The following is a 10,401-nucleotide window of genomic DNA, read 5'->3' on the forward strand; positions in this document are numbered from 1 at the left end:
TTTGTGGTATCAATTGTCCAGCTTAGTCTGTCCAAGCCCCTGCTGAAAACAAATAAAGTTCAAAACCTCTGCTATGAACTTAGGACACTGCTAAGCTTCGAATTTTGTCTGGTTCGAGTGGTCGCCGCCGATCCGGGAAGAAACTTACCGTAAGCATTGGTTTTTCACCATTAGTAACAGCCAAGTCGGCTGTAAAGTTTAAGCTCTCTCGCTAGGTTCGTCTATCGTCAATGAACTTGGTGATATTTTATATCTTTCAATCAGACAATATTCGTAGTAAAAAGATCTAGCATTTTCAGAGCAGAAAACTGCAGCCTATCAAAGCCCTCGTTCTGTTCGTCACGAAGTATTTATCTCAGTTCCACATGGCCCAGTTTCAGTTCAGAAGCGATGTGAAGGGAGCCAAGCAGCTTGCCAGTTGCCAAATCAGCCGCCTATCCATCCTGATTGAAAGGACGCACACATAAAATCCTGGACGAGAAACACAAATCCTAACACCATAAACCAGCTCTGATTCTGTGCATGTCATGAATGTAGCAAAATACAAGAGCGCCCACACTAAAGCAGTAAGCTATGGATTTGTGAACCTTGCGTACCTTCCTGGGCCGAGTCGAATGTTTGGAGAAGAACAGAAGGATCAGGAGCATGGCCGAGAAAGGTCTCCAGCATTGTCAGCTCATCTTTGCTTTCGCCAGGCTCGAGGATTTCGCAACGATATGTTTCCCATGCAGTCTTGTTACGAGGATCTTGCGCGAACGCGGTGTAAAACAGATCGGCGGCAAAGACATGGGCACTGTCACGTTGGTCAGCTTGGCTGTTGTATTGGTTAGGGACAGATCTCGGCATCTCACCTTAGATAGGAATAGTACCCTGCGTCATAACCAGAAACCACATGGCTGAAGTCAGCGTGTGGGTGTCCGCGGTCGACTGGGTTAGGATGAGGCAGGGCCATCAAGTCCTCCATCAGGTCATTATAGACGCTTGTCGGGTCTATTTCCTCGCAGGATTGATGATCTGGGTGATGATGGACAGCCATGCCAAAACGGGCACATGCGCTGGCGTTCAGTTAGTACAGTGGGGAGTCAGGTAGATATGAAAGTGAGCGGCTCACAGTTGTCGAAGGAACCATAGACCACGGTTCAAGTCACGACTCTGAATAAGACCGTCCAGCATTGCATCCGGGAGGGTGTCTGGTGGAATTTGGTCTCCGTATGTTTCTTGCCACTTCTTCAAATAGCTTGGACCCAACTTGGTATAATGGCAACTCATCTTGCGAAGCTCATCCTGAAGCCAGCACCAATTCTCCAGCATGACGCTCGGAGCTTCTCCAAAATCAGTAGGGACTCTATGGCCATGAAAGGCTGTGTACGAAGTCTTCGATACGAGGTCATGAATGCCATGGCCCAGTTCTGCGCATTTTGAATCAAAATCTTCCGTGTGAAGTTTACCTTGGAAGTGATGCTACTTACCATGGAACAATGAGACGATCTGGCGATGCTCTAGTAATGGGCAAGGGGCAGTTGTAGGACGAGGGAAGCAGCACATGAGGATGGTTGCAGGGTAAACACGAGTTACGTCATCCTTCAAATATCCCTTTTAAATAGGAAGACTGTTAGTTTTAATGCTGAAAACATGATACAGAGGCTGTTTACAAACTCACGCACTGGAGGTTGACATTCTGCGATCCTTTGTACTTTCCAGGTCGCCAAAGAAGGTCCATGAACAAGTAACCGATGAACTCACCCTCTTGCGCTTCTCGTTCCTCCCAGACACCCCACGCCTCCACATCTTCATGCCACATGGAGCCTGACACGAGCTCCGGTGGTGCCGGGACGAACCTGAGCTGCAGAAAGGAGGAAAAAAGGCTTAGAATTGCTTGTATTGCATGACGCAAGGGGAAGAACTCTGATACCTTGGCGTGGTCAACGGTGAAACCCTCAAGAGCGAGACGTGTGTAGAAAGCATAATCCCATGGCGTGACAATTTCCAGGTAATTCTCCAAATTTGCCCCCCCTTCTGCGAGGAATTTCTTTAGTTTGAGCAAAGCCAGAATCTACTGACTTCCTTTCCGCCGGAAAGCCTTTTCAAGTCCCTCAAAGAGGCCTGAAACCCATTCTACGGACTTGGCCACACGCCTTTCGAGCCTGAGGGATGCGTGGCTAGAATACCCGAGTAGTCGGGCATTCTGGTCCCGCAGCTTGATGATGCGCTTAAATAAATCAACATTCTCAGGTAGTCGGTGGGCGTTGGCGGTGTACATCTTCTCCCGCGTTGACGATTTCGTGGCGTACTTCAGGACACTGTCGCCTTCAGCTTTCCTGAAATGAACGTATCTCATCCCATCTTGTCCACTTTCCGTACCGTGTTGGAACCGAGCAAGGGCATCACCGGGTACCCCGTCCAGATCCTCCAGGGCAAACCAGACGCCGCCTTCTTCTTCCCTGATACTTCGGTTGGATTCCCGCCGCAGCTCATCGATCTGGTTCCGGGTCGTCAAGTATTGTTTAAGCTGGGGGCGACTGAGTAAGCCATGGCCGCATCTCCTGAAGCTTTGGACCAAATTGTCCAGGTATTTGACTGCCTCCGGGTCGAGGGCTTCGCCCCGGTCATGTACTGCCTTGATGAGGATGAAAAGATCTTCCCTGGCCGTGAATTCCGAATCGCATTCTCCCAAAAGCCTGACGGCTTCCTCTGACGCCTCGCGGGCCTTTGGGTCCGGGGATGCGTATCGTAGCATCGCTATAACTTTGATGTCTCCATCAGTTTGGTTTTCGACATCGATAAGTGGCTGAACGACATTGTGAAAACAAGCCTCCGAGTCCGTAGCCAGATACCAGGAAAAATATAGCGACAGCGAAATATCCGCCACTAAAGAGTAATCGGATAATGGGAAGAGTAGCAAAGTGATGCGCATTCTTGTAACCGAAAGATCGTTCGAGCGTGATGCCTTGGGACACGGTGTGTGCCCATTGTTGATGATGATGCCAGTACACCTGAAGCGCTGCGATGCCCCGAAGACCATCGAGCCAAGCTAACTTTGCCTTTCCGGGAAGCTGCATGGTTCTCAAGAGTAAGTAAAAAAGAAAAGGCAATGCTTTCTTGAGATTTGAACTGAGAGGTACTAGAGCTGGGAGAAAGAATAGAAAGAGACGGAGGGAGGAAAGGCAGAAGAGAAGAGCGACATGACTGGGATGCAATTAACCGAGATGCAACCAACAGCATCTTGGCATAGTCACTCAACTCGACTGCCCGCATATGTCCCCACTCACAAAGGATGAGATAAAGCACTTTACATCAGGCATCTTGCTTACAATAAGTCTTAACATTACTCACTAATTCTCTGCACTAAAGGTCAAGCTGACTGTTTTGCGCGTAGGCCTATAGAGTGAAACAATGTCGACATATAAAATGGCGAGTCTACGCGTTGAGCAGCTTGGTTGAATAAGTTGATATGAGAGTCAAGACTAGTCTATGTTATGTATGAAGTTTCTAGAAGCTTTTGTAGTTTGTTTGCAGTTGAAAGGTTTGCAAAGATATTGACACCTGCATGACATCAAAGAAATACTATCAAAGCCCGAGAAATCTCACAACAGCGGTATCAGCCGATTGACTCAATAGAGGGGCCATCCATACATTCGATTTAGTCTTTAGCCTTTATTGGTATATGAATGAATAAAAGAAGGCCGATCCCAGTGTTGTGACCAAACCATTCAATGCTCGGTAATGTCAACGACAGGAAATGTTTGTCCCAGCGTGCAGAGAAGTGCGAACAAGGCTAAAGGGTTCACTTCTGACTCCCGAGTTGTCTTTCGTTCTCAACACGGGCAATTTTAACGTGAGGTCGTTCCTATTATGGTGTAGATATAAGGTGTGTAAAAGTGAATTTTCCCCCGTCTTGACTGTGGAACTGGAGCTCTACACGGAGGTACTGGCAGAGGCTGGCGACAGCTGGTGATCTAAGATCCAGCGGTGAGGCAGCATACATGAAACCGTTGGGCGCCCCGAATGTTGGCGCATATCGCTCATTTCAATTGGTGCCATTCCATATGAGCCTATCTGCCTAGCTGCTTGGATTTTCTGGTAGCTTATGAATCGATCTCCTTGGTCAACGGGCCCTCTTTTCTAAAACCATTCTACTCAGCTCGGATGCAAATCAATTCACAAATTATGCAATAAATCACCAACCTGGTCCAAAAGTATCATGCCTGAAGACGTGAAAGTACCCAAGAAAGCTCTGCCCAGCGAACGCTGGACGTCTTTCGATGATTGGAACGACGACAGCATGAGGCAGCGTCTCGAAGAGTTCATAAGGACCATCAACAAGGCGGCGTTGACGGAGCATGCCTCGGTCGTGCTCAGCTCACCCGCATCCATGAGTGAGCCTTTTTCTGCTGGCCAGTCCTGGTGCTGCTTCGAGCTCGTTGCGTCCGACAAAGACCGCTTCCTCATCGCGCGAGTTCGCTTACCGAGGCATCCGGACAGTCGCACCACGGAGGCAGACGAGGAGTACTTGGTTCAATGCGAGGTGGCGACGATGAAGTTCGTGAAGGCGAACATCAAGACCGTCTCGTTGCCTACAATTTACGCGTACGAAGCTTCTGGGTCATTAAGGGCCATTGAGGTTGGCGCAACGTACATGCTCATGGAAGGGTTCTATGGCAATTCCCTCCAAGATGTAGAACAAAACATCTACAATCTTTCTGCAAGTGGCCCCTGTTTCCGCCTTGGTACTTAAGTAATCTAGTCATGGCTCTAACCAAAACCCTTTGGAGGTGTTAGATCTCGACCCAAGAGCACATCTTTTCCCAATGGACATCTTTTCAGGCGGAACTTGCAACTTTCACCTTTCCGCAGATTGGCTCAATCTCCCAATTTTTCCCGGATAGTGGTGTAGTAATTGGTGCAGTCGCTACAGCTTCCATGGATGGTCTTCCAACCGCCGGCCCTTTTCATTCAGGTTGGGAGTATTTTGTGGCTGTGGCCGAAGGTCTTGTCGCCCAGGCGTTCCGAAGGAAGGATTCCAGCGCCGAGGAAATCAGCCGTTTTGCGACCTTGGGGCCTCTCGTTTTTCGGAAGATAGTGCATGATACGGATATCTTCAAGAGCAGCCGAGGGCCCTTTCATTTCAATCACATGGACATGGGCATGCAAAACATCCTCGTTGACGAATCTTTCAACTTTGTCGCTGTTATAGACTGGGAGTTCGCCCAGACAGCCCCTTGGGAGATTAATCACTACCACATGCCAATCCCGCTTGTAACTCCCGACCTAGAGATTGCAAAGATTCTGCATGACGCGGGCCACATGGCCCATCGCAATGTGTCGCGGCAGGTTGGAGCGAGGTTACTATACCGACAGAAATTTCTGGATGCGGAACAAGCGCTAGAAAAGAGAGGTAGTCCACTGCATAGCTCCATTGCCCAGGTTCTGGAGGGAAAGGCTTCCCGTATCTATGGCGTAGTCGAAAAGATTAGCGTCTTTCTTGACAGGGAAGAGGAGCTAACGTACGAATTAGTCCGACTTGGATACGGGCTTTCAGGTCCGGAAGCAGAACGGTATGTTCAGATGGTAGATCAGGAGATGAGAGAGATGACAATGGGTAGAAAAGAGTGTTAATATCTGAAGTCTGTTAGTTGACAAATACAACTTAAGGCCTATTATAATCAAACAATTGAGGAGCTAGCTAGCGTAGCTCTATAATGCAGAAAGGTGGTAAATAAGAATGTGCTTAATATTGCTTCAGCTTTTGCTTTGTAAAAGTCTTGTTGGCTGCAGCCTGATGATAGGTAGGTACTATTTTACCAATCTTACAGCCAGCCACCCCTTACGAAAAAGCATGTAACGTCATGTTGTTAACGTGTATGTTTTCCTTTTGCTTTCCTTCAGCTGAAATGTTAGTGAGTACTTCTTTGATAGCAAGAATATTTGGAAAATGGAAGTACCAGGAATCTGGACGATTTGGTTGGTTCAAAATTCCTTGGCCTGCCGCTGGGTGGCTAACCCCCTCACATACATGTATCTATTCCCAGTCATCAATTAAGGGGAGGAATACACTTTACTCTCAGCCTCAACTCTCTCAATCGCGAGGTTTTAGAAATTCTTTCTTCTTAACATTAAGGCACTGCCTACACTAGCTGTAAGCATACTAAATTTACTCGCGCCTCGACACCGTCATGGCCTCAATGTCGACACTACCTGCTTGTTTGCCAGCGCTTCCAACGTTGGGGAAGGGCTCGTCCCATGGAAAACCCCTCACCTACGACAATGAGGGACACAGCGACAATGTTCTCCAAGTGAAGTGCGCTGAAGGTCTCGATGAGATCGTTCGCAGCCTCATTCACAACGGTGCCGATGTCAACGAGCAAGGAGGATGGTACGGCAATCCTCTCCAGGCTGCTTGTGCAGAAGGCCACGAGAACATAGCGCGTTCACTACTCGAGAATGGCGCTCATATCAATGCAAACATCGGTCATTACGGTACTTCCCTTCAAGCAGCGTGTGCCGAAGGTCACGAGAGAATAGTACGCCTGTTACTAGATCGTGGTGCCGATATCGACACAGAGACTGGCTTCTACGGCGGAGCTCTTCAAGCCGCATCGCTCACAGGGCGCGAAAGCGTCACGCAACTTCTGCTGGACCGCGGTGCCGACGTTAACGCCCGAGGGACATCGTTCGGTGCTGCACTTCAGGCCGCATCTTTCGGAGGCCACAAACGCATCGTTCAGATGTTGATTGAGAAGGGCGCAGACGTCAATGCAAAGGGTAACAGTCGCAGCGCTCTTCAAGCCGCATGTTGGGAGGGCCATGTTGACGTTGCGGCAATCTTGATCCAGAATGGTGCGGACTTGGATGCTTACGACGAACACTACGGCAATGCTCTGCAGTCAGCTTCTTTCAAAGGCTGCAACGGTATCGTCCAGATGCTTCTTAGCCATGGCGCCAACGTCAACATGTCTGGTGGGTGGCTTGGTACCGCTCTAGAGTGCGCGCGAATGGGTGGTTACAATAAGATCATACAGATGTTGATGGCGCATGGAGCACGCCATTCTTTCTAATGATAACTGCGAAATATTTTCTGGCAAAGTCATGTTCAGGTCTGAAGACATGCTCCACCCACGGTTTCTAATGGCAACCGTCTGTTGAACAAGTGAGCACCACCTTTATTCCTGTGAAATCTCACCTAGCTTGTCATGATCTATATTTCATCTTAGGAAGAAAATTTGTTCTGTAATATGGTGACAACACTACCAACCTGTAAAGCAATCCACTAACGATCGACCAGTCAAACGTGACTAAACTCGCCGATGGGTGTTCGAGAGCTAGTTTCGATTTATGGCATGATATATAAGATCATAGGCTGGGAACATTATAAAATCTGAGTTAGGATCAGCTTATCTTAATCTCGCAAGCTAGAAATCACGATAGCGTCGCTGTCACATATGCATCAATAAGTTTCGACATTCTTTTGACTGATACTGGACGGCCCAAGTAAAGAATTTAGTGACACGGGATATGTCTGCTGGTTTTAGACGTCTCAACCCTACTTCCCTGTTCAGATTTAAAGAAGCAGTTTAACGGATTAAGTGCGTATTCGATACGAGGAGGCAATGCTCCACACCCTATTTCTCTGTTCTAAGAGCCTCCTCGTCTAAGATATCAAAACCCATTACAGTAATATTGATTGACTTTACCCCGCATTACGGTAGACTTGAGTTTCGAGATCTCACTTGGTAGGGCCCTTGACTACATGTCAAGCCGTCTGTCTGACCACCCTGGATGACAAAAGGAGAAGAAACTCTATGATGCTAACCCCTGCCCGGTTCCACCAACCGTTAGACCAAGCCCTCAAGTATGGCTCGCAACCGTTAAGTGTAGTGCTAAGGTGAATGGATTACACGCGCAGCGAAAGCAATCCACAACAGCGTTCCGATTAAGCCATTACCGAGCCCGAACCGAATGAATTGTGCACGTGGCAAGTTGTGATATTTGTACGCCACAAATCCGCTCAAAATGCCCAGTACTTGATAAATGCTCCAAAAGCAAGGAACAGATTGATGTACTCCGGTCGTATAAAAACGTATAAGTAGAGAGAGCCAAAAGTCGCACCCGTGCCGGTAATGAACATCTGTTGTTGTAAGGCTTGACCAGATTGGGCAATTTTTGGGCCGCCCGAAATCATATTTGTAAGGCTTCTTATAGCCCCGTAATAGTTCCAGGCTGCGCCAGTCAAGATCAAGTAATCGGTCAACATTTCGAAAAGTCGTTCGAGAATTTGGTGTTCACGTTTGCTTTTAGAAAGATGAAGTAGGCTTTCTCCGGAACCGCATGCTCATTAAACAGCTACGAAATTATATTGAGGTCACTCCAAAAGCTGATACCGAGGCCGGACCCTGCGTGCGTCATCTTTTATCGGATGACTCGTAAAAAGCAAGGTATCCTGCTTTAAAATTTAAAGACCCAGTATTTTTTTGGCGTTAGACATCAAGGCAAATCAAGAATAAGACAATCCTGATGCACCTAGACGTAAGCAATCGGACCTAGGACCTAGATACGCTAAATCAAGATAAACAGTCGGCTGTGCTCCTGCGACGTTCATTGTAACTAACGAGGCATGCACCTAACGTTTCGGTCCTGTTGACCCAGGAGCCATTCAATCACTTGAAAGGAAAATGCTTAGACAAAACCCATTTCTTACTTCTTATTGCTTCGATGTAGTATAAACCGTTTTGTAGCACTTGCAAGCTCTAAATTGTCACATTTCCCTAGAACAAGCGTCTGGTTTGCTATTAATTACACCTAGTCAGGCCGCTAAACAATAGCAAAGATTGCTGAGATTCGGAAGGGAATCAGACTTCACGAGGCAATATCAGAGGACTTTGCAAAGGGGAAGAACATGGTAGATGAGTAAGAGTTACAAGATATAGTAAGATACAGTAATTCAACTTAAATAGAAACTCCTCCTACATCACCTGCTGTATAGCCATGCCAGTATAATTGAAAAAATCAAGCACCAAGTACAAGTCCAATCAAAGAGGCCGCTCCTGCAGCCAATGCCATTCCAGCGTTCAAAATTCCGGCTCCGTTGCCAGTGGTAGTGCTCGTTGCCGCCGCTGCACTGCCTGAAGCTGAAGTCCTAGTAGCTCTAGCGCCCGAATTTCCTGATGCCGATGGAGTGCTAGAGCCGCTGCCACCAGGCCATTCTAGCTCGATGATGTTGTCCACTTTCGCTGGATCCAGAGACGAAACGCATCTGACTTTGTAAATGCGATCTCCATTATCGTATTCCACGCCGTGATAGTTCAATGGGCAGCAGAACTCGTAAGTTGCAGAGACTCGCCATCCACCTCTGGTACAGAAATCACCACTTCCAGCGATTCCATCTCCGTTGAAGCCGAAATTTGACATCAAGGTTTTCACGCTGTCGCAGTTGTTTGGACCGCTAGAGCTTGTCCATAGCGCGCAACAGCTGTTGTCACTTTGGCCGATCCATTTACCGCATTGGCTGGCAGGGCAGATGTTGTCACCGCACGTTGGGTTTCTCTTGGTGGTGTCTTTGATGAGAATGCGGGTTAAGCCTTTTGGAACGGTGATCGTGACGTTTTCTTGAGCGACCGCGAGGCTCAAGAAGGAAACAGTGAGAAGAATTTGCTTGAGAGACATTTTGAAGTGAAACAAAGTTGTTTGATGACGATGAAAGGAAGACAAGGAGTACAGATCAAACATTCAATCGAGTTGCATCTTCATGATATACAGCAATTTATACGAGGCATTCTTCATTCATGTGCCATCTTTTTGGCCTTATCTCCGATAATCTACTTAGGCGTTGCGGCTGACGATGGTTATACGCCTCTTCGCTTATGAAAAAGGGAGGATAAAGCAAAGCCCGTTCTAGCCAGCCACCCTGGAAATAGCAATCTCAAAAGAATGCGAATAGAAATGCGACTAGTCGAACGCCAAGGCAATTCCCTCAACCAACAACGCGATAAAGTTTTGTGGCGGTCAGGTTAAGCTTCTTTTCACCACAAATCCGCAAATCACAGCCTTGAAAGAAAAACAAGACAATGTTGGAGATCTAAAAGGGACTATCTAGGATTCACATGTGCGTCCATCTCGAGTATTTCAAAAGTAAGTCTAGCAAAGCATTGTACTGAGGACAATTGGACAGCGGGTTAAAGACAACCAACAACGTTCATTTTCTTTATCTGAATAGTTTCCGTCCCTTTGATGATACTATTTCTCCGATTTCAAAATTTCCGTTGCTCTAGATAATTTTGCATTTGCCATGATCTTGCGATCTGCCTTCGACCCGCTCCATTGTCAGCCATGTTTATGAGCATGCTGCCACCCCCATGGCCTCCTGAGCTCTATTGTTTTCAGCCGCACAAAAATAATCATATCTTC

The 10,401-nt window shown here is 47.5% G+C and overlaps 2 protein-coding genes across 2 annotated transcripts; one reads left to right on the top strand and one right to left on the bottom strand.

Moving 5' to 3' along the window:
- Positions 1–558: 558 nt before the first annotated feature.
- CTRU02_215269 (metallopeptidase) lies at positions 559–2,914 on the bottom strand (the record flags this gene model as incomplete). The annotated part of the gene is made up of 6 exons (XM_036730547.2): positions 559–793; positions 852–1,055; positions 1,112–1,409; positions 1,470–1,593; positions 1,661–2,016; positions 2,062–2,914. The coding sequence occupies 6 exons, from the start codon at positions 2,912–2,914 to the stop codon at positions 559–561; spliced, it is 2,070 nt and encodes a 689-aa protein (XP_036577790.2).
- Positions 2,915–6,182: 3,268 nt separating this feature from the next.
- CTRU02_215270 (ankyrin repeat and protein kinase domain-containing protein) lies at positions 6,183–7,055 on the top strand (the record flags this gene model as incomplete). Its single annotated transcript, XM_036730548.1, has 1 exon — positions 6,183–7,055. One exon carries the CDS (start codon positions 6,183–6,185, stop codon positions 7,053–7,055), a length of 873 nt encoding a protein of 290 aa, XP_036577791.1.
- Positions 7,056–10,401: the final 3,346 nt, after the last annotated feature.

This window comes from Colletotrichum truncatum (genome assembly GCF_014235925.2).
Source record: "Colletotrichum truncatum strain CMES1059 chromosome Unknown Contig_0014, whole genome shotgun sequence".
NCBI classification, from domain to species: Eukaryota; Fungi; Ascomycota; class Sordariomycetes; order Glomerellales; family Glomerellaceae; genus Colletotrichum; species Colletotrichum truncatum.